This window comes from Lagenorhynchus albirostris, chromosome 1 (genome assembly GCF_949774975.1).
Source record: "Lagenorhynchus albirostris chromosome 1, mLagAlb1.1, whole genome shotgun sequence".
Taxonomy (NCBI): Eukaryota; Metazoa; Chordata; class Mammalia; order Artiodactyla; family Delphinidae; genus Lagenorhynchus; species Lagenorhynchus albirostris.
This window is the reverse complement of record NC_083095.1, coordinates 32,971,053-32,996,323: the sequence shown is the minus strand read 5'-3', so window position 1 is coordinate 32,996,323 and position 25,271 is coordinate 32,971,053. Positions and strand designations below refer to the sequence as shown.

At 41.4% G+C, this 25,271-nt stretch overlaps 1 protein-coding gene across 3 annotated transcripts in view; it reads right to left on the bottom strand.

Moving 5' to 3' along the window:
- Window positions 1-19,332, bottom strand: part of DCAF5 (DDB1 and CUL4 associated factor 5) — a 96,847-nt gene extending 77,515 nt beyond the window's left edge. For 2 of the 3 annotated variants that reach the window (XM_060140506.1, XM_060140515.1), the window contains exon 1: window positions 19,066-19,332. In XM_060140506.1, coding sequence (XP_059996489.1) covers window positions 19,066-19,279 — 214 coding nt within the window. In that variant the 5' untranslated portion in view covers window positions 19,280-19,332. The remainder of the gene's footprint in view (window positions 1-19,065) is intronic. The other variant, XM_060140523.1, reaches the window with a different exon arrangement.
- Between the last annotated feature and the right edge of the window lie 5,939 nt (window positions 19,333-25,271).

Genomic DNA, 25,271 nt, shown 5'->3' with positions numbered 1-25,271 from the left:
GCGCTGCTTAGCTGCCCCGCAACATGTGGGATCTTAGTTCCTTGACCAGGGATCAAACCCACGTCCCCTGCATTGGAAGGCAGATTCTTAAGCACTGGACCACCAGGGAAGTCCCGAATTTCATTCCTTTTTAAGGCTGAATAATATTCTTTTGGATGTATATTCCATATTTTATCAATTAATCTGTTGACAGACATTTAGAGTGCTCCCACTTTTTTGGCAATTGTGAGTAATGCTATTATGAACATGGCTGTACAGATACCTGTTCAAGTTCCCGCTATCAATTCTTTTGGGTATACACCCAAAAATGAAATTCCTGGATCATATGGTAACATTCTATGTTTAATTTTCTGAGGAACTGCCATACTGTTTTCCACAGCAGCTGTATCGTTTTACATTCCCACCAGCAATGCACAGGGTTCCAATTATCCACGTCTCATCAACACTTGTTATTTTCTTTTTTTGATTTTTTGGTTTTTTGATAATAGCTATCCTAATGGGTATGAAATATGTGTTGGCCATTTCTACCTTCAAATAATAGACTAAAATGATTCTCTTACTGAATATCTTGGAGCACATCATTCTACAAACAGTCTGTTATTTTTCTTTATGTATTGTTTTATACTTACCTACCCTGAAATTCAGTTACCACTCTTCTGCTCACTCATTCCACCCAAAGAGTTGCCTGCAGCTTATTTCCATTGGTTTGGCATTCCACTACTTGAAGGAACTAATGTCATATATAAATTGGGGCTATTTATATGCATTCTCTCCTCAAATCACTTACAAAAACATTAAGAGCACTAATCTCTGTTTACCCAAGCATGCCAATTCTGCAATTAAACCTACTTTAGAGATGGATGTAGTGTGAGGCAGCACAGCATAGCATTCAAAACCACAGGCTTAGCTTTGCTCTACAGTAGAAACTAACACAACATTGTAAAGCAAGTATACTCCAATAAAAATTAATTTAAAATAAATTAATTTAAAAAAACATAGGTTCAACTGTCAGTGTTGCTACCCACTTACTAGCCATGTACCTTTAGACAGGTTACTTAACCACTCTAAATTGTACCCTCTCATCTGCAAAACTGAAAAAATAACTCCCTATTCTACAGTGTTATGTTAGGATTAATGATAGATCTGTGTGAAGGGCTTGGCCCACTGCCTGATACACAATACAAGCTAGATAAATGTTAGCTAATTATTATGCTATTTGAACTCCAACAATAGCTAACATCAGCTAAATTTACTCTGGGTCAGGGACTATCCTAAGGGTTTTACATGTAGTGGCTCTTCAAATCCTCTTAACAGCCCTATGAAGCAGGTAGTGTTATCCTTATTATACAGATGAAACTACAGAAAAACTAAATAACCTGAAGGTGCACAGCTACCAAGAATGGAAGTTGGGATCTGAATCCAGGTAATCTGTCTCCAGAGACGGTGCTCCTTACCACAATACAATCCAGCCTCTCAAGTACAACAGGGGCCAGGTAGCAAAGCAAATGAGTGAAACCTGCCAGATTAAATAGCAGACTAGAGGTTACACAACCCTTTTTAAAGGAAAGCCACTACTCAGCTCCAGCCAGTTACTGCCACAGCAGAGTGCAGGCTTAAGTCAGCCAGATCTTCCAATTTTTTAAGAGAAGATAGCAACCTGATTTTTGCAGGCTGAATGCAGGCCTCAGTGCAGGCTGCAATTAGCCCATGGATAAGTTAAAATGGGGTGATTTGCCCAAGGTCACAAAACTGGGGTCCAATGGTACTTCCTAAATCAGGAAATAAAAAAAAAAATCAAATGGCAAGTGCAGGCAGGTATGGAGAGATAAGGAGAGGTGGTATCACACAAGTTTGTTCTTCACTACAGAAGTAGCCACAGGAGTGATACTTCTGCTAATAAGCTGCTCTTACCTAGTACCTTTTTCCTGAAAACTGATTCTACTCATCTACCTATTATTTCATTTTTCACATGTCCAATTAGGCAAGTAAGGCAGAAACATTATCCCCATTTTATGAAGGGTGAGGCACTGGTGTGCCTCAATGATGGAAGCCTTGACTCCTTGCTTGAATCACCTGACATTAAATGAGAAGCAGAAATTAAAGTAGCAGCAACACCCTAAAGAGATAGCTAGAACCCTAGGAAATAAAATAGTTTCTCTAAAATTAAATGATTAGTAGCAGTGGGGTTTAACAGAGCTAGGGTTTTTAAATCCTAAGCCAGCACACCAACCCCAGACAATGTCTCAAATTCCTGAGCAGAAATAGAGAAAGGAATACACATCAGAATCACAGAGTAGAGTTGGAAGACACCTAACAGATCATCTTCTCCAACATCCCCTTTCTGCCAATGAAGAAACTAAGGCACAAAGAGGTAAACTCGCCTATCCAAGAGCACGCCATCAGTTAGAGGCAAAGTGAGATTCAAATCCAAGATGTCTGATTCCAAAGCACCTGTTCTTCCTAAAGTGTAGTAAGCAGAGGTCACTGGATGATTTCAGAAAGTAGAGAAATGATTTTAACAATTATGTATTTTAATGTGTATTAGGAAAAAGAAACCTAGACCATTAAACCCATGATTTCATAGACATTATAATAATATAAAGTTTCCTTTCAAATATTGTTTTACGGAGTCAATTTAGAAAAAAATGTTAAATAGCACAGATGATACCCCTTAAATGTGACAAAAGTCAAAAAGGTGGGGCTCAAACTTCTGAAATTTAGAGAATAGTTTACCAGGCACCTCTACTACCTATTTCCTTAAGAGGGGGACTCTAAACCTGAGGTTGTGATTTGACACACACTCAAACACAAACAGAGTAACTAGGGATTAATCTCTAAAGGCATTAGGAGAATGTGACCATTTTAACAAAGAAAGCTGCAATCTTACCAGTTACACTGTAATCAGCCTAAAGGAAGACTACAAAATGGCCAAAACTTAAGACAAAAATATTCAGCCTCACTAATAATCAAGTCCAGTTATATGAGAACTTCAGTAATAATAAAAATTTTTAATACCATCTTCACATATTGACTGAATAGCAAAGATTAAATGATGCCCAACAATAGCCATGATGCAGTCTAATAATACAGTGGTACAAGTATAAATAAATTAATTCAACCATCTCAGAGGACAAATATATATCAAATGTATTTTATAAATTATAAAAAAACTTTGATCCAGAATCCCATTTCTAAGATTTTATTCTCAGGAAAAAAAAAAAGTTTTTGCAAAGGTTTAGTTATAAGAATTGTGATAAAAGCAAAAAATAAATAGAATGAGAGGGAACTGGTTAAATTCTGATGTAGGCCCTTGACAGGATACAGTGCTGCCATAATATATCATACATTAGAACAGTTCTCAAAGTATGTTCCACAAACCCCAGGAGGCCTGCTAAGTCAAAACTACTTTCACAGTAACACTAAAATGTTATTTGTCTTTTTCACTGAAGCCAAAGAGTTTGAGAATTTTTGCTTTAGAATTGTGGCTCTCAACCAGGTGATATTGCCCCCCCACGGAGCATTCAGCAATACCTGGAGACATTTTTGCTTGTCACAACTGGGGAGCTGCCACTGGCATACACATATAGCCTTAGGCCAGGGATGCTGCAAAATGTCCTACAATGCCCAGGACAGCCGCCTATAACAAAGAACTATCTGGCCCAAAACATCAACAGTGTTGAGGTTGAGAGACTCTGCTTTTGAAAATACTCAATGACATATGAAAAAAAATGTCAATATTAAGAAAAAAAGATAAAACAGCAGAGATGGCCTAATTCCAATTTTATTTTTAAAATATGTACATTTAAATACAAAAAAGTCTAAATAAAATATGTCCCAGGTGTCTAAAATGGTCATCCTGAGTAGGTGGGATACTTCTTTCTTTAAATATGTATTTTCCAAATTTCCCATAATTAATACATGACATTTTAAAAACTTATGAATAAGTGGGAAGTCTGTCTTATAAGTGCCATATTCTGATAACTTGTATGATTCAACAGGAAATTCTCAACGGTAAAGTATGGAATTCTAAAATATCAAAGAACAAAAAGATCCTCAAATAGAGCTAGGGCTAAAAACAGATCCTCAACAACAGTAAGGATTTACAGGGAAGTTATGATAGTGGATGATGCATTTATTTTGAGGTACTCCCAGACCACAGACTATCTTCATGTCCAGTCTCACTTCTTCTGCCCTACAGAACTAACCTGCACAATACACTCTCCTCATTAAAGCACAGATGCTCTTCATTCAATCAGAGAAGTTTCTGATTTTTAAGTTTTTCTTTTTTTAAATAAGAAGATTGCCTGCATAACTTCTGCAAAATTCCTTGCATAAGCAACAGTAACAACATAATAAAGCTTTCTTTTCTCTTCTTGGGCTATTTCTAAAAATTGAACCAAAGCAGGCACCAATGCTTAATCCTTCCAGGAAGGTACACAATATCCACCCAAGAGTAGGTATAAACAGAAAGGTCAACTCTGAGACTAAAATCAAGGGCTGCTTGAACCTGGTTGCCAAACATGCCAATTTCAGTTGTTTCTTGCCAGTATGTCTAAGGCAAAACATGCTTCAGCCACCTACGGCAGCAAGCGATAAGGTATCTGTACTAGGCCATCAAACATGGTTAAGACACCTAAAAAGAAAGAAACAACAATCCTCAGAGACTCCAATTAGTCACTTGGCTTTAAGGAGTAACATGAAAGATACAACTGGAATTTAGATATAAGACTTGAATGGAAATTCAGAATGAGGAAAGTTGTGTAATAAGATTCTGACGGGTATCTGGATTTGCAAAAATTCCTTCTTCTGAGTAATGTTCTTGGAAAACCTTTGAAAGTAAGGAAGTATAGGCAGGCTAAGAATTAAAACTGGAGAGTCAGCCACAGTGACAGTCTGCCTCCACCCTGGAAAATCTCTACTACTCGTCTGCAAAATAATGAGGCACTACCAACTTAATCAAAACAACCATGTTCAGAGACAATAAAACTGCAGACAGAATGTACTGGTGAAGTAAGCCACTTACTTGAGTAAGTCCTTTATAAATGCAGAACCTCATAATTTTCCGTACTGAGGGACCAGGTCAGAAGACCCAGACTTTAATCTTGCTTGTACTACTTACTAGTTGTGAGCTACTGGGCTAATCACTTTACCTCTTTGCTCCTTTATGCCCTTATATGTAAAATTAAAGGCTTCAATTAGATGATCATTAGTCCTTTCCAGCAATTAAACTGTATGATTCCACAGAGGGAGAACATCAGCAGCCTAAGATCACGGAGGGGTGAAATCAGGACTCTAGGCCAGATCTCTTAAACTTCTTTAATGATGACATTACACAACACCAAAGATATTCTACAGCCAACTGCCCACATATCTGAAAAACTACAATCCCTGAAAACTCTTCGCCGCGCCAACCTATACACTTGAGGGGGCCAACTTTTATTCCAAATGTATATGGTGCTAGACAGATACTCCACAAAACTAAGCCTTTAGCATGGTTTTAGTATTATATCACTTGGGGTTAAAAACACCTTAGGAAAAAAACTCCAACTCAGTGGAGAATCATTCGTCAAAACATCTTTCCTCAAAATCAACTCTGCAAAAAACATCAACCCACAGGAAGACTTAAAAAGAAAAAAAGAAAAAAAAAGAATGTACAGCAAGTGAACAGTAGAACAAGAACTATAAGAAGAAGTACATAGAAAGGAAGGGGTAACTTACTAGCCTCTGGATCTAGCATTTTCTAAATGGTTTTAGCCTTTTTGTTTGTTTTTCTTTCTAATAAGAGGACAAGGAGGAGACAAATGACTAACCAACCACTCTGCCTCTCAGATTCAATTTAGTACCTTAAAAGTGGCCACCTGACGTGGGGAGAATGGGGGCTTGGAAGCTTTTCCAGCAGAGGCATTCAACAGTGAATGGGAGGAGTTAAGAGACTAGGGCTTTGGTTCTACCTGAGTGCCAGACAACTCGGACAATCATGAGCAGGTGGCCATGTGACTTATAATCCAAACTAGGACCTTTTCAAGAATGAAAGGAACACTAATAATTGTACTAGGATGTTGGGATGGTCCCAAGTAAACCAGGATATATGGTCATCTTAGTTATAAAGGACCCCAGCAAAGGCAGGGGACCTAAGGAGTTACTTGATCAACCATTTAAGGTAATCTTACCTCACTTTATCAACCGCAGGAGCCCCAGCAGAGGCAAAAGGGAAGATGGAAATCAGCCTTGCTGCCAATATAATCTCTGCTACTTGGATATATTATAAGCTTGTCAGTTACTTCAGATGCCATTTTCTCATTGATTTCTACATGCCCCAGCCCTCTGGAATATAACTCCCTTAAGATTGGCCCTAACAGGAAAATAGTACTCAAAGCACATAGACCTGATCTCCATTGCATATCAACTCTGTATCCTGAGAGGTACATGATAGAATCTCGGGTGTCTAACACTACAAAGTGCAAGGACTGAGGTGCAAGGTGGCAAAGCAAGTGCAAACATGCAGGCATGGGAAGAGCAGACAACTAAAGTGACGAACTACTATTGTCAATTCTTTCCATAAATCCCTGACCTAGAAAAACTGAGGTGAAGAGCAAGTGGAATCCAAGACCAGAACCTGAAGAGTAACCCTCCTTGTTCATCCAGTCAGTGTGCAAGCTTGGAAAGAAAACACCTTTTTCACAGAAGCAGAGTGAAGCTGCTGGTGACAGAAGTAAACTTAACCTGCAATAACACTATGCTTCATTTTACTGTCAAAAGTGCTTCCAAGTGTCAAAAGTGCTTCCAAATGACTTACAGTGCTCTCTGGGCAGATCGCCCATGTTACATTGTTTAAACCTTCTTCCAAAAGGCACTTTATTCTGAAGCACATTATCTGTGTCCCAAGCATAGATATTTTCTCCCCAGGTATAATTGTAAGGAAAGATACCTATTTCTGTTGGCTGAAATTCAGCCATACTCACGCAGCATACTTTCAGCAGAAATCAAACTCAAAACCCCAGGCTCAGTAAACACATATATATTATTTGTACTTTTAGTTAGATTAATGGAGAAAAGGAACCAACTTGGTAACCACAGTTTGTATACCCACTCTTAATTAAAGTAAAGGAGGTGTGAAGTTAGTCACGTGGTTAAAGTAAGTAAGCATAGAACATGCAGTGTTAAGGAAGAAGGAGACTTTAGAAGACAGCCAAGATCCACCAGAGGGCAGAGAGCAGAAGCAAGAACTACAATCCTGCAGGCTGTGGAACAAAAACCACATTCACAGAAAGAGAGACAAGATGAAAAGGCAGTGGGCTATGTACCAGATGAAGGAACAAGATAAAACCCCAGAAAAAGAACTAAATTAAGTGGAGATAGGAAACCTTCCAGAAGAATTCAGAATAATGACGGTGATGATGATCCAGGTCCTCTGAAAGAATGGAGGCAAAGATTGAGAGGATGCAAGAAATGTTTAACAAAGACCTAGAAGAATTAAAGAAAAAACAAACAGAGATGAACAATACAATAACTGAAATGAAAACTACACTAGAAGGAATCAACAGCAGAATAACTGAGGGAGAAGAATAGATAAGTGACCTGGAAGACAGAATGGTGGAATTCACTGCTGTGGAACAGAATAAAGAAAAAAGAATGAAAAGAAATGAAGACAGCCTAAGAGACCTCTGGGACAACATTAAACACAACAACATTTGCATTATAGGGGTCCCAGAAGGAGAAAAGAGAGAGAAAGGACCTGAGAAAATATTTCAAGAGATTATAGTAGAAAACTTCCCTAACATGGGAAAAGAAATAGCCACACAAGTCCAGGAAGTGCAGAGAGTCCCAGGCAGGATACACCCAAAGAGAAACATGCCGAGACACATAGAAATCAAACTGACGAAAATTAAACACAGAGAAAAACTATTGAAAGCAACAAGGGAAAAATGACAAATAACATACAAGGGAACTCCCATAAGGTTAACAGATGTTTTCTCAGCAGAAACTCTACAAGCCAGAAGGGAGTGGCATGACATATTTAAAGTGATGAAAGGGAAGAACCTACAACCAAGATTACTCTACCCAGCAAGGATCTCATTCAGATTTGACAGAAATCAAAAGCTTTACAGACAAGCAAAAGCTAAGAGGATTTAGGACCACCAAACCAGCTCTACAACAAATGCTAAAGGAACTTCTCTAAGTGGGAAACACAAGAGAAGAAAAGGACCTAAAAAACCCATAACAATTAAGAAAATGGTAATAGGAACATACATAACGATAATTTCCTTAAATGTGAATGGATTAAATGCTCCAACCAAAAGACACAGGCTGGCTGAATGGATACAAAAACAAGACCCATATATATGCTGTCTACAAGAGACCCACTTCAGCCCTAGGGACACATATACACAGAAAGTGAAGGGATGGGAAAAGATATTCCATGCAAATGGAAATCAAAAGAAAGCTGGAGTAGCAATACTCATATCAGATAAAATAGACTTTAAAATAAAGAATGTTAAAAGAGACAAGGAAGGACACTATATAATGATCAAGGGATCAATCCAAGAAGAAAATATAGCAATTATAAATCTATATGCACCCAACATAGGAGCACCTCAATACATAAGGCAACTGCTAACAGCTATAAAAGAGGAAATCAACAGTAACACAATAATAGCGGGGGACTTTTAACACCTCACTTACACCAATGGACAGATCATCCAAACAAAAATAAATAGGGAAACACAAGCTTTAAATGACACAATAGACCAGATAGATTTAATTGATATTTATAGCACATTCCATCCAAAAAGAGCAGATTACACTTTCATCTCAAGTGCACACGGAACATTCTCAAGGATACATCACATCTTGGGTCATAAATCAAGCCTCAGTAAATTTAACAAAACTGAAATCATATCAAGCATCTTTTCTGACCACAACGCTATGAGATTAGAAATCAATTACAGGAAAAATAACATAAAAAACACAAACACATGGAGGCTAAACAATACATTACTAAATAACCAAAAGATCACTGAAGAAATCAAAGAGGAAATTAAAAACACCTAGAGACAAATGACAATGAAAATACGACGATCCAAAACCTATGGGATGCAGCAAAAGCAGTTCTAAGAGGGAAGTTTATATCAATACAAGCCTACCTCAAGAAACAAGAAAAATCTAAAATAAACAATCTAACCTTACACCTAAAGGAACTAGACAAAGAACAAACAAACCCAAAGTTAGAAGGAAAGAAATCATAAAGATCAGACCAGAAATAAATGAAATAGAAACAAAGAAAATGGCAGGGGCATTCCTGGTGGCGCAGTGGTTGAGAGTCCACCTGCCGATGCAGGGGACACGGGTTCGTGCCCCGGTCCGGGAAGATCCCGCATGCCATGGAGTGGCTGGGCCCGTGAGCCATGGCTGCTGAGCCTGCGCGTCCGGAGCCTGTGCTCCGCAACGGGAGAGGCCACAACAGTGAGCAGCACGCATACCGCAAAAAAAAGAAAGAAAATGGCAAAGATCAATAAAACTGAAAGCTGGTTGTCTCATAAGATAAAATTGATAAACCATTAGCCAGACTCATCAAGGAAAACAGGGAGAGGACTCAAATCAATAAAATTAGAAATGAAATAGGAGAAGTTACGACACCGCAGAAATACAAAGCATCCTAAGAGACTACTACAAGCAACTCGATGCCAATAAAATGGACAATCTGGAAGAAATGGACAAATTCTTAGAAAGGTATAACCTTCCAAGACTGAACCAGGAAGGAATACAAAATATGAACAGACCAATCACAAGTAATGAAATTGAAACTGTGATTTAAAATCTTCCAACAAACAAAAGTCCAGGACCAGATGGCTTCACAGATGAATTCTATCAAACATTCAGAGATGAGCTAACACCCATCCTTCTCAAACTATTCCAAAAATTGCAGAGGAAGGAACACTCCCAAACTCATCCTATGAGGCCACCATCACCCTGATACCAAAACCAGACAAAGATACTACAAAAAAAGATAATTACAGAGCAATATCACTGATGAATATAGACGCAAAAATCCTCAGCAAACAGAATCCAACAACACCATGATCAAGTGGGATTTATCCCAGGGATGCAAGGATTCTTCAATATATGCAAATCAACCAAAGTGATACACCATATTAACAAATTGAAGGAAAAAAACCTTATGATCACCTCAATAGATGCAGAAAAAGCTTTTGACAGAATTCAACACCCATTTATGATAAAAACTCTCCAGAAAGTGGGCACAGAGGGAAACTACCTCAACATAATAAAGGCCATATACTACAAACCCACAGCAAACATCATTCTCAATGGTGAAAAACTGAAAGCAATTCCTCTAAGATCAGGAACAAGACAAGGATGTCCACTCTCGCCATTATTATTCAACATAGTTTTGGAAGTCCTAGCCACAGCAAATCAGAGAAGAAAAAGAAATAAAAGGAATACCTATTGGAAAGGAAGAAGTAAAACTGTCACTGTTTGCAGATGACATGATACTACACACAGAGAATCCTAAAGATGCCACCATAAAACTACTAGAGCTAATCAATGAATCTGGTAAAGTTGCAGGATACAAAATTAGTGCACAGAAATCTCTTGCATTCCTATACACTAATGATGAAAAATCTAAAAGAGAAATTAAGGAAACAATCCCATTCACCATTGCAACAAAAAGAATCAAATACCTAGGAATAAACGTACCTAAGGAGGTGAAAGACCTGTACTCAGAAAAGTATAAGACACTGATGAAAGAAATTAAAGATGATACAGACAGATGGAGAGATATACCATGTTCTTGGACTGGAAGAATCAAATTGTGAAAATGACTATACTACCCAAAGCAATCTACAGATTCAATGCAATCTGTATCAAATTACCAATGGCATTTTTTACAGAACTAGAACAAAAAAATCTTAAAATTTGTATGGAGACACAAAAGACCCCAAATAGCCAAAGCAGTCTTGAGGGAAAAAAACGGAGCTGGAGGAATCGGACTCCCTGACTTCAGACTATACTACAAAGCTACAGTAATCAAGACAGTATGGTACTGGCACAAAAGCAGAAATATAGGTCAATGGAACAGGATAGAAAGCCCAGAGATAAACCCACAAACCTATGGTCAACTAATCTATGACAAAGGCGGCAAGGACATACAATGGAGAAAAGACACTCTCTTCAATAAGTGGTGCTGGGAAAACTGGACAGCTACATGTAAAAGAATGAAATTAGAACACTCCATAACACCATACATAAAAATAAAGTCAAAATGGATTAGAGACCTAAATGTAAGACTGGACACTATAAAACTCTTAGAGAAAATCATAGGAAGAACACTCTTTGACATAAATCCCAGCAAGATCTTCTTTGATCCACCTCCTAGAGTAACGAAAATAAAAACAAATGGGACCTAATGAAACTTAAAAGCTTTTGCAAAGCAAAGGAAACTACAAAGAAGACAAAAAGACAACCCTCAGAATGGGAGAAAATATTTGCAAATGAATCAGCAGACAAAGGATTAATCTCCAAAATATATAAACAGCTCATGCAGCTCAACATTAAAAAAACAAACAACCCAATCGAAAAATGGGCAGAAAAGCTAAATAGACATTTCTCCAAAGAAGACATGCAGATGGCCAAGAAGCACATGAAAAACTGCTCAACATTACTGATTATTAGAGAAATGCAAATCAAAAGTACAATGAGGTATCACCTCACACCAGTTAGAAGGGGCATCATCAGAAAATCTACAAACAACAAATGCTGGAGAGGGTTTGGATAAAGGGAACCCTCTTGCACTGTTGGTGGGAATGTAAACTGATACAGCCACTATGGAGAACAGTATGGAGGTTCCTTAAAAAAAACTAAAAAGAGAACTACCATACAACCCAGCAATCCCATTACTGGGTATATACCCAGAAAAAACCATAATTCAAAAAGACACATGCACCCCAATGTTCATTGCAGCACTATTTACAATAGCCAGGTCATGAAAGCAACCTAAGTGTCCATTAACAGATGAATGGATAAAGAAGCTGTGGTACATATATACAATGGAATATTACTTAGCCATAAAATGAAACGAAATTGGGTCATTTGTTGAGATGTGGGTGGATCTAGAGTCTGTCATGCAGAGTGAAGTAAGTCAGAAAGAGAAAAACAAATATCGTATATTAACTCATATATGTGGAACCTAGAAAAATGGTACAGATGAACCGGTTTGCAGGGCAGAAATAGAGTCACAGATGTAGAGAACAAACATATGGACACCAAGGGGGGAAAGTGGCAGGGGTGGGGGTTGGTGGTGTGATGAATTGGGAGATTGGGATTGACATATATACACTAATATGTATAAAATGGATAACATAAGAACCTGCTGGGGCCTCCCTGGTGGCGCAGTGGTTGAGAGTCCGCCTGCCGATGCAGGGGACACGGGATTGAGCCCTGGTCTGGGAAGATCCCACATGCCGCGGAGCAACTGGGCCCGTGAGCCACAACTACAGAGCCTACGCGTCTGGAGCCTGTGCTCCGCAACGGGAGAGGTCACAACAGTGAGAGGCCCGCGTGCCGCAAAAAAAAAAAACAAAAAACAAAAACTATTTGTTGAACTAATAAATAGACCAAAGAATAAAATTTAACCCTTCACAGCAATGCATTATCAGTAAACAGAAAAGCCCAGAAGAAAATCCAAGAATTGATTCCCTAATCACCATGTCAAAATGTATGTACTGGGCTTCCCTGGTGGGGCAGTGGTTGAGAGTCCGCCTGCCGATGCAGGGGACACGGGTTCGTGCCCTGGTCCGGGAAGATCCCACATGCCGCGGAGCGGCTGGGCCCGTGAGCCATGGCCGCTGAGCCTGGGCATCCGGAGCCTGTGCTCCGCAATGGGAGAGGCCACAACAGTGAGAGGCCCGCGTACCGCAAAAAAAAAAAACAAAAAACGTACGTACTACAAAAGCTTTTTTTTTTTTTTTTGTGGTACGCGGGCCTCCGTGTTACTACTGTTACAGTAGTAACAGTTGCAGCAGCAGTAGCAACCAGAGCAACAGCATGGTCTAGGCCCTTGTGCTAAAAACTTTACAGGTGTTATTTCATTCAATCCTCACCACAACCCTGTGAGATGCATCACTGTCCTTATTATATGACTCTTAATCTCTCTATATAACTGTGGATACTTATATCCCATAAGAATATGGGAGACCCATATGAAATAGAAATAGGACTAAATAGTGAGTCCAATTATAAATATTATGCCCAAGTAATTTAATGCCTCTCCCCATTCACAACTCCTACTTAATTAACACTCTGAAACAGTATAGTTCCTGATGCTATCTGAAAAGCTTCTGAGGGTGCTTTTTCTACATTTAGTCATAAGCATTAAAAAAGAAATCATAATCTCTCACTGTAACTCAAAACTTCACACTATGGGCTATTAATCTGCTAGTGCTACAAGTTCCAATGCCTTAAACATCAATTCAGGGTAAATAATATTACAGCAACTCTTATCCCAAAGAGCTGAATATTTTTATTTACTGCTAAGATTCTATTTACCAAAACCATTTATAAGATATAAGAAAGCAGAGAGTTACATATACAGAGCTACACTCTTTTTTTTGACTGTGCCTCACAGCTTGTGGGATCTTAGTTCCCAACCAGGGACTGAACCTGACCCCCGCAGTGAAAGCGCTGAGTCCTAACCACTGGACCGCCAGGGAATTCCCCCAGAGCTACATTCTGATTGGTCTAGCAGTCAGAATGCAAGAAGATGTTCATCTCCTTCCCCAAGAGAAAATAAAAAGACTTTTAAGCGAACATATTTCCATTCTGGGGAAAAGGAGAAACCTAAGAGGAGACAATGGAGGCAATTTAAAGAAAGAATCAGATGCAACCAAAGACTTAAAAGGTAAACCCAGGCTATCCCTTAAATATGTGTACTAGCATAACCTCCTTGATGGTGTTACAATCTCTTGTAAGTAGCACTTAATGTTGTTCCTTATCTCTCAAAGAACTAACACCCATAAATATTCTAAGATAAGACTGCATCAGGCATAAGCTGTCCTTTATAGAATAATGTTCACTCAAACCCATATAGTTCACAAAGTACCTTCACATATGACATTTCATTGAACAGACCTCATTGTTAGGTAGTGAGGGCAATTTGTTAATCCCGTTTACTGATGAGGAATGTAGGAACTTGCCTAAATTCGTACAATCTGTGACTGGTAGAGCCTCCAACATATCACGTGACACCAAATCCCAGGCTCTTTCCCCACCATATTGTGCCTCCTCATTCCACATAAAAAAAAATCACAAAACTATCCTGTCTGCCCCATTTGCACTTGTCCATTACCATCACTGTAAGAACAAGTACCAGCTAATAATGAAACCACAAGTTATAAGTACAAAGGGGAAAGAAAACAAACTTAGCATTTTTTCTGAGAGGCTGGGAACTCTGTTAAGTACCCAATCTAAACTTTGCCTAATGTAGCTGTCACAACAGCCCTTCAGGTGGGTGCTGGTATTCCCATTGCTTAAATCAGGAAAGAGAGGCTTAGCAGCTTGACTAAAGTTACACATTAAATGATACAGCAGTGATTTTAACCATGTGTATGCTATACCACACTGTCTTACATGATATCACAGTAATGCCCCTTTCAGCAATAAAGAAAAATACTTTTTAGGGCTTCCCTGGTGGCGCAGTGGTTGAGAGTCCGCCTGCCGATGCAGGGGACATGGGTTCGTGCCCCGGTCCGGGAAGATCCCACATGTCGCAGAGCGGCTGGGCCCGTGAGCCATGGCTGCTGAGCCTGTGCTCCGCAGCGGGAGAGGCCACAACAGTGAGAGGCCCGCGTACCGCAAAAAAAAATAAAAGAAAAATACTTTTTAGGTTAAAATACTTCTGTATTTCAAAATGTCAAAAAAACATCCTCCCACTTGTTGCTGTCACACACTCACTTCCCAGCTGAGCACCTTTTCTCCTTCCTGGTTTTCTCTGCTTTACTCTTAATATCTGCTGGCCTCATTGTGCCCTGGAAAAGGGGCTAGCTATTAGAACAAAAAAGCAATGATGTATCCTTAACAAAAAGCATTTTTATAAGGCCATAGGAATCATGCAAATATTATTTTTGGCCTAGGTCTAAGTTAATTCTATCAAATAATGTGTGTCAGGGAATTCCCGGGCAGTTCAGTAGTTAGGACTCGACACTTTCACTGCTATGGCCCCGGGTTCAATCCCTGATCAGTGAACTAAGATCCCATAGGCCGAGCTGTGCGGCTAAATAAATAAATAAAATTAAAAGAACAAAAAAAGACAAAAACAAAACAAAAAACCCCAAATAGTGTATCAGTTACAAGAAACGTGAGCCTGCCCAAACAATTAGAAAATGAAAACAGTGAGCAAACTATGAACAATCTATCATTTTTAAAAACTGTTTTTCTTCCAGTTTTGATATATAATTGACATACAGCACTGTATAAGTTTAAGGTGTACAGTGTAATGATTTGGCTTACATACATCATGAAATGATAATCGCAATAAGTTTAGTGAATTCACTCTATCATATAGATACAAAATTACAGAAATAGAAAAAAAATTTTCTTGTGATAAGAACTCGAAGGATTTACTCTTAACTTTCATATATAACATACAGCAGTGTTAATGATATTTATCATGTTGTACATTATACATTTCATCCCTAGTACCTGTTTGTCTTATAACTGGAAGTTTGTACCTTCTGACTGCCTTCATCCAATTCCCCTGCCACCGGCCCAACTCCCCCGCCCCCTCCTCTGGTAACCACAAGTCTGATCTCCTTTTCTGTGGAACAAACTATCACTTTAATCACCACTTTCAAGAGCTTTAACCAATCCAGACAAGATACAAGCACTACAACAAAATGTCTAAAAGTAATCTCATTACCATCCTAGAGTCTGGCCTCCCACCACATTTTTGGTGAAACATTAGGGATTGATAACATTAGCCTCAAAATACCATGTGCTCCTCCCCTCAGGTGTTAACTGCTAAAGAAGGACAATGATAAATAAGATGTAAACACCTTAAATAGTTTTAAATTTGGGAAGCTTATTGAAGGACTTCCCAGAACAAAATTTAATTAGCTTTAACAAGTGTATTTATGACTCCCAGAGGGGGCTTCCTTATCTGAAGCGAACAGGAGGAACTTTCTGTTGCATAAGTTGTACTCATACTAGATGGTGAATAAGCTAATTCTACCGTTCAGGGAACAAGTAAGAAAAGCTAACGCTAGCTGAGCTAAACTGGAGGGGCAGGTGAAAAAGCCTATTGGAAGACTAGGAACAAGGACATGAGTAGATAAAAAGGAAACAGGAAGAACTAAGCTAGAGAAAGCGTGCCGGGAAGGAGGAGGAGTAAGGGGCAAAGAAAGTTGGAACCCAGGAAGTACTGATGGAGATGGGCAACTCAGGCCTAGAAAAGAGGAAATGAATGCCTAGAACCAGAAGGTTTACCAGAGCCTGCCTGTGGAAAGGACCCTGCTCCTCTACAGACTAAAATTAAGATAAAGGAAATGAACTGGTCAAGTCTAGAGAAAATTGGGTTCATGGGGGAAGGTACTACACAAGGATTAACTGGTAGAAAATGGAGGCAACTTTTTAGCATCTTTAAAAAAGTGTTAATGGGGACTTCCCTGGTGGTCCAGTGGGTAAGACTCCACCATCCCAATGCAGGGGGCTGGGTTCATCCCTGGTCGGGGAACTAGAGGTGGCAACTGGGGCTCGGCGCAGCCCAAATAAATAAATATATATATTTAAAAAGTGTTAATGAACTTTAAATGGATGAAATGTATGGCATGTGAATTACATCTTAATAAATCTGTTTTTTTTAAAAAGCGTCGCAGACGTAGAGAACAGATTTGAGGACACGGGGAGGGGGAAGGGTAAGCTGGGGCAAAGTGAAAGAGTGGCATGGACATATATACACTACCAAATGTAAAATAGCTAGTGGGAAGCAGCCGAATAGCACAGGGAGATCAGCATAGCACAAGGAGATCAGCTCGGTGCTTTGTGACCACCTAGAGAGGTGGGATAGGGAGGGTGGGAGGGAGATGCAAGAGGGAGGAGATATGGGGATATATGTATAGTTGATTCACTTTGTTATAAAGCAAAAACTAACACACCATTGTAAAGCAATTAAACTCCAATAAAGATGTTTAAAATAAATAAAAAGCCTGTTAAATTGAGCAATGTATGACTACATTTATGATTTAATCAACACGATTAGCTCAGTCTGTAATAGCACCCCCTAAATTCCCTCACCCTGTAGGGTGCATTTACTTGTGTCTGGGAACATGTCTGTTGGAATACATCAGTCTGGGAAGTAGACAGGAGTATGATGAATACAGAAGTAGCAGCAGGGGAAAAAACTGGGAGCTCTCTAAAGAGCTCTTCCCCCATCTTTGCCCCTGGAATTTTTGGCCCTGTGGGGGAAGGAAGCTTTTGTTTGGGGTATGTCTCGAAGTGGAATATTAGATTTCTTCAGGAGATGATCTAGGACCAAAATCTACCTAGTCAAAGAGAAAACGATCTGAAGTGGAAAAGTCAAGTCAGTTCTGGAGAAACCCCAGAAGGTTTATCATGAAATGATCACAAGTCTTATCTCTGTTACCCCCAAACTGGACTGCACGCCCCGTGTCACTTCCGAATGTTACTCGCGAAGAAGACGGATGCTTTGCCATGATCCCAGAAGTTTCTGGCGAGCTGCCCACTGACGTAAATTAGAAAATCATTCGGGGACCGGCCTGGGTGAAGCGAAGCGCCACGTCCAGCGCTGGGCTCCCCCTTCCTCCCTCTCGATATAGGAAAAGGGACGGAGTTGGGAGGGCAGAAGGCGAGCGGGAACGCCAGATCAGCCGTCTTCGCCCTCCTCCCCTGAACCGGGTTTCGGGGAGCCGCCCCCAGCGTAACCCATCCCCTCTCGCCAGCCGTGGGCCCGCGACCCCCGTGATGAGGGCGGCGGCGGCGAGCGCCCCCACGGGCGGCAGGAGCACCTCCCCCAGAGCAGCTATCGCCGCCACCCGCCCGGCCCCGGCCTCCCCGGGAGCAATAGGCTATCGATTCAGCTGCCTGTCGCTAGGAGCCCCGGGAGAGCGAGGCCTACACCGCCCGGCCAGAGCGCCGGCCTCGATTTCGCCACTTACCCAACACCGGAGGGGGAGCCGGGGGGCAACCAAGCCCAGCTGGGCGGGAGGAGGAGGCGCGGAGACCACCTGCAACGGCAGGCGCGGGGAAAGGGGGTGCGGGCTCGGGGCTCCAGCCAACAAGTCTCCCGGGGTCGTCCACCCCCCCACCCCCTGCCTCGCAAGTTGCGCATTCAAGTTCAGGCCGGTGCCCCTTGGCCTCCAGAGCCCTCGGCACTCCCAAAGCCATAAGAAAAACAAGATACGGAAGAGGCCACTCCAGGACCCGAGGAGATGGCGCTGGGCCCGAGGGCGACGAGGGGGCGGCCCAAGGGGACCCGCTCGTCACCTCCCCTCCGTTCACTCGGAGTCGCAGCCCCGACCCCTCCGGCGGCCGGCTCTGTCACAGCCCGGCCCCCGGACCCAAAGCCCCTTCCCGGGACGACGGAGACAGGGGCTCGAGCTCCCCCCGCGCCGCCCCCGGCATCCGGCGTGCCTCGGCCTCCTCCCCCACCAAATCGCTCAAATGCCCCCAGCACCTTTTAAAGTACGCGGAGGAAGAGTTTCCCATCAAACTTTGTCAAGCGGTAACCTCGCCCCCCTCCCCGACCCACACTTCCACCGCAGTCATCAGGAGAGATCACTTTACACTTGGGATAAAGCGAATTAAGGACCTGTCAACCATTTTAGGTCTTTTTTATAGAAGACATCCTCTCCTACCCCTCTCTCCCTCCCTCCCCCGCCAGGGTTTTAATTTGACACCCACCTTCCCACCGCCGAAGGGGGGGTTGAGGAGGGAGGGGGTGGGGACGGAGGGCAGGAGGAGGGTGGCGAGGGAAAACGGAAAGGGGAGGTTGGAAGGGGGCCGGGAGGCGCGGGGAGGGGAAGGGGGTTGATTTACCTGAGACCAGCCACTGGCCTCCATTGTTGGAGAATTCAATGGCATTGACACAGCCGAAGTGGCCCAGGAGGTCCTTCTTGTAGAGGTTTCTGCAGCCTCGCAGGCGTCTCCTCTGAAAGTCCTGAGTGAGCAGGGGGTCCCCATGCAAGCCCCGCTGGGACAAGAAGCCCACCACTGACCTCATGCTGTCCCCCAGGCCAGCTCTCCTCTTCATGCTGGAACCGCCGCCGCCGCCGCTCGCGCCGCCGCCCCTCCCTCGGCCTCACGCGCGGCCGGCGCTCTCCCCCCACCCGACCCTCCCCCCGCGCTGCGATCCGGATGGTTCTTTAACCAGCCATAGCAGACGGAGCGAGGTGTGCAGACACTCGGTGGCGTTCGCGGCTTCCTGACGGTCCCCTCCCTCCCCTTCCCCCTCCGCTAGGCTCCTCCTTCTCCTTCTCCGCCTCCTCCAGCAGCTGATCCTCAGCTGCGGCCGCGCTTCCGCGAAGCGCGCGGCCCTTCCGCCGGCGGCGACGGGGGCCAGGGAACGCGAGTGGCGGCGGCTCCTCCCCCGCCGCGGGCTGAGGGCCGGAAAAACTCGGGCGGGTGGCCTCTAGACCGCGGGCGGCGGCTCGGCTTTCCCGCCGCAGCTCCTCCCCGCGCGAGGACCGGGGTCGCTCTGGGCGGAGGCCGGGCTGCACCCCCTGAGCGGTGCACTCTGTGAAGTTGGAGGCGCGCAACGATCAAAGTGGCCGCGGGGCTGCGGACTCGCCTTCCTCCCACAGAGGCCGGCGGTCCATCGCCGCGGCGAGTGTGCTCCCGGCTCTTTTTTTTCCGGTCCGGAAAATGCAGCCCGAGGTGGCAAAGAGGTGGAGGGCGGACTGCGGGCAGAGGCTCCGGTTGTTCTACCTCAGTTCGCCTCATCCTTGGGCCGCCCGAGCCCTGTCCAAGGGAAAGGAACCAGGAGTTAGGACTGGACACTCGGGGTAAGGTTGCTTGGGGCCCCCCAAAGAAAGTTTTGACACTACCCCCGCCCCATCCAGTTTCCTGATTTTCCCTTCTTCCAGCCATTCAGTGAAAAAGGCTAAACTGGGTTCCATCGGTTAGATGATGAAGTGGTATATGGGGAAAAAAGTGTGTGTGTGGGGGGAGGAATTTTTAACTGAAAAGAAAATTGCCAAAACCGAGTTGAGAAAGCTCAGGTAAGCAGAAAGTACCTCTGTTCATTAGTTCCAGGTACATCCGCAAGACACAAGATGCATTATTCGAAAATAGAAATATATGTTATTTAATTGGGTGCGGTGAGCCCCTCTTCAAGGCCTTGAGTGTGGAGCTCTGAGGCTGTACAGCTGTTAACTAGCAGCTGCGTTCCAGGCCAGAAGTAGCTGCACTACAGTCGTCTGGGAGCCTCCGCGGTGACCCCAGTGAGGAGACAGGTGTTAAGTGCCTTGGAATATTAATGGAATATTATTTCCCTAAACAGGAAAATGTGTAATACTTTCTTTTAAAAAGTTTAATTCTTAGGATGCTTCATAGTGTTTCTTCATTATAATAGCACCGTAAAGATCAGTAGTGATATACCATCTTGATTATAACCAACACCTTTTCTTCATAGCAACCAACATCTTTTCTTCATAGCAATGTCTTAATGTGTAATTAAACATGTATTTTCGTGATTATATCAGCATGTTCCCCCTATAAGTTCTCTGAGAGCAGGGACCATGCCTATTCTGCTCATGGGTATATGGCCAGAGCTAGCACATGCTGGAACTGAGTAGCCACTCAAATATTTGTTGAATACATGAATGAAGTCAGGGAAAGGGGAAGAATGAGGAGGGGAAGGTAATGAATGCATCAGTGTCAGATGCATTGGGTTTGAAGTAACTGAGCTTCATTCCAGTGAAGATGATTTCAAAGCCAGTTTCCCATCTCACTGTTCGTTTCCTTGACGTACTCAATCCACACATTCAAAAACAGGGAGCCCTCTGGCTCCTTCCAATTAATAGGACATCATTTATACCTACTTTGTTTTGCCTGGGGTGGGGTGGATGTGCACAGTAATGATATGGTTGAAGTGGCCTTTACTGTGACAATATATGACACCCTCCCCTCCCCTCTCAAGCACATACTTCTCCACAATTTTAAATATGACTCACTTTTCCCCAATCCCTGGAATAACTGTCCCATTTATCTCAGCCTAAAAATAGACCAGGATCCGATCACAAGCCAGCCCAATTCTAGGACTTTGCTGGATACTTCCTTAACTGTTCAGTGACCAGCCAGGACAGAAATGTAGGGACCTCTCAGTCTGTTTATATCCTACTGCTAGTCTGGGCAGCTTTTTGTAAGGAGAGTGCAGAAAATCTCTCTTATTCATGTAATTAGAGTTGCCAGATAAAATGCAGGATGCCCAGTTCTGTATGAATTTCAGATAAACAATGAATAATTTTTTAGCATAAATATGTCCCATGTAGTATTTGAGATATACTGAAATTATTATTCATTGTTTATCTGAAATTCAAATTTAATTGGGCATCATGTATTTTTGTTTGCTAAATCTGGCAACCCTAGCTATAATATAACCCAACTTCAGAAGATCAAGCCCCACCATAGCTGTTTACTTTTATTATGAATTTGACATAGTCCCTTGTGTCATTTATTGCAAACTAATAATGTACATAACGATATAACACAAACAATTAACTTCAATGACCATATAAGCTTGGCCTTTTTGATATAGGCATTTATTGTAAAAAAAATCCAGTGTACTTAGCTTAAAAATAGCAAATGAAATTGGACTCCTGAGTAATCTATCCAGTACATAGACTATGTGGAGGAAGAGGGAGAAAAAGTAAAAAATTCATATTTTTCTTACCTAGGCCAAGAAACTTCTGTATATTAACATTCACATTCAGAAAGCCTGGAAACACTGTTTTGAAAATTCATTCTGGAAAAACCAAGATATGGAAATTACTGAACATGGGAAGTCTTGCTTAATTGCTCCACCATGAGTTGAATACTGATTAAACATAGAATTGCCAGAAATTCATTTACTCTTTGACTTCTATTTTGCTTGGCCCTGATATCACTAAAGAAAAAGTAAAGAATCTTGAAAAGCACTAGATGCTAAGGAAATGTTCAAACATTAGAAATTGTTTTAAAAAATAACCTAAGAAAATGCTGAGCCCTTTCTCACACATTTACTAAATTTTAGCATATTAAGGGCTATGTATGGATACTAGCATCTCAGAAATTTTTCACTTCAAAATATTTTCAACTTTAAAATAAACTGCTACTTATAGATAAGAGATATTAATTTAGACAACGATCAATGCGTCAGATATATGTATAATTTAACTGTAATGTCATTTTAAAGGATAAGTTATTGGTCATTTCAAACAGACAACAGTCAATTTTAATTTGGGGAAAAAAAAGAAATATCCATTTAAATGCAAATTCCTCCAACAAGATCTATAGGACATACATCCATTCTTTTTAAATGATAATTTAAGGGCTTTCCTGGTGGCGCAGTGGTTAAGAATCTGCCTGCCAATGCAGGGGACATGGGTTTGAGCCCTGGTCCGGGAAGATCCCACATGCCGTGGAGCAACTAAGCCTGTGCACCACAACTACTGAGCCTGCGCTCTAGAACCCACAAGCCACAAGTACTGAGCCCGCATGCTGCAACTACTGAAGCCTGCGCATCTGTAGCCGGTGCTCCACAACAAGAGAAGCCACTGCAATGAGAAGCCCGTGCACCGCAACGAAGAGTAGCCCCCACTTGCCGCAACTAGAGAAAGCCTGCATGCAGCAACGAAGATCCAGTGCAGCCTAAAATAAATAAATTTTTAAAAATGATAATAATAATTTTATTAGATATAATTGATATACCATAAAATTCACATTTTTAAAGTTCACAATTCAATGGCTTTTTAGTATATTCACAAAGTGGTGCAACCATTACCACTATCTAATTTCAGAACATTTTCATTACCCCAAAGAGAAACCCCATTCACATTAGCAGTCACTCCCCATTCCTCCCTCCTCTTAGCTCCTGGCAACCACTAATCTATTTACTCTCTCTGGGTTTGCCTATTCTGGACGTTACATATGGGTGGAATCATATAATATGTGGTCTTTGTGTCTGGCCTCATTCATTTAACAGTGTTTTCAAGGTTTATATTTGTTGTAGCATGTGTCAGTACTCTATTTGTTTCTTAGACCAAATTATATTCAGTTGTATGGACAATACCACGTTTTGTTTCTCCATTCTTCAGTTGATAGGCATCTGGGCTGGTTCCACTTTTTCGCCATTATGAATAATGCTGCTATTAACATTTGTGTACAAATTTTTGTGTGGACATGTTTTCATTTATCTTGGGTATATATACCTAGTAGTGGAATTGCTGGGTTATATGGTAACTCTATGTTTAACTTTGTGAGGAACTTCCACACTGTTTTCCAAAGCAACTGACCATTTTACGTTTCCACCAGCAACATAACATGGTTCCAGTTTTTTCATATCCTTGCCAATGCCTGTTATTGCCTATCTTTTTTTTTTTTAATTATAGCCATACAAGTGGGTGAAATGGTTTCCCATTATGGTTTTGATTTGCAATTCTGTGATGGCCTTTGATGTTGAGCATATTTTCATGTGCTTATTGGCCAGTTGTATATCTTCTTTGGAGAAATGTCTATTCAGCTCCTTTGCCCATTTAAAAATTATTTGTCCTTTTATTGCTGAGTTGTAAGAGTTCTTTACATACTTTAGACACAAGTCCCTTATCAGATTATAATCTTTATATATGTTTTCTCATATTGTGAGTTGTCTTTTCATTTTCTTGATTGTATCCTTTGAATCACAAAAGTTTAAAAATTTTGTTAAGGTCTAATTACATATTTTTTCTTTTGTTACTTGTACTTTTGGTGCCATACCTGAGAAACCCACCTAATGCAAAGTTACAGAGATTTACTCCTGTAGTACTTCTAAGAGCTTTATAGTCTTAACTCTTACATTTAGGTCTATGATCCATTTTGAGTTAATTTTTGTATATAGTATGAGGTAATGGTCCAACTTTATTCCTTTCCATGTGGACATCTAATCATCCCAACACCATTTTTTAAAAAGACTGTTCTTTCCTTCATTGAGTTGCTAGTGTATGGGCTTCCCTGGTGGCGCAGTGGTTAAGAATCCGCCTGTCAATGCAAGGAACATGGGTTAGAGCCCTGGTCTGGGAAGATACCACATGCCGCGGAACAACTAAGCCCAGGCGCCACAATGCAGAGCCCGCGTACCACAACTACTGAAGCCCACGTGCCTAGACCCCATGCTCTGCAACAAGAGAAGTCACCTCAATGAGAAGCCCGTGCACCACAACAAAGAGTAGCCCACGCTCGCCGCAACTAGAGAAAGCCTATGCGCAGCAACAAAGACCCAATGCAACCAAAGATAAATAAATTAATTTTAAAAAATTGCTAGTGTATAGATACACAATAGATTTTTGTATATTGACCTTGTATCCTGCAAATTTACTTAACTCATTTATTAGTTCTAATTGGTAAGTAGGTTTCTTAAAACTTTTATGTACAAAATCATGTCATGGGCTAATAGAAATACTTTTACATCTTCCTTTTCAATCCACGTTCCGTTTATTTCTCTTTTTTTTTATCTAATTGCCTTGGCTAGAACCTCTAATACAGTGTTCAATAGAAGTAGTAAGAGCAGACATCTTGTCTTGTTCCTAATATTAGTCACCATTAAATATTGTGTAGGCTGTGGATTTTATGTGATTCTGTTATCAGGTTGCAGAACTTCCTTTTTATTCCTAGTCGTAGAATGTTTTTATCATGAAAGGATGTTGGATTTTGTCAAATGCTTTTTCTTTGTATGCTGAGATGATCATATGGTTTTTGTCCTTTATTAATATGATTTTCATATGTTAAACCAATCTTACATTCCTGAGATAAATTCTACTTGGTCATGGTGTTTAATCGTTTTTATATGTTGCTGGATTCACTTTGCTAGTGTTTTGTTGAGGATTTTTGTGACTATATTCATAGAAATGTTTGTTTTCAGTTTTCTTGTGATGTCTTTGGTTTTGGTATCAGGGTAATACTGGTCTTATAAAATGAGATGGAAGTCCATCGGCTATTTTTTGGAAAAGTTTGTGAAGGATTAGTGCTAATTCTTCTTTAAACATTTGGTAGGATTCACTAGGGAAGTTGCC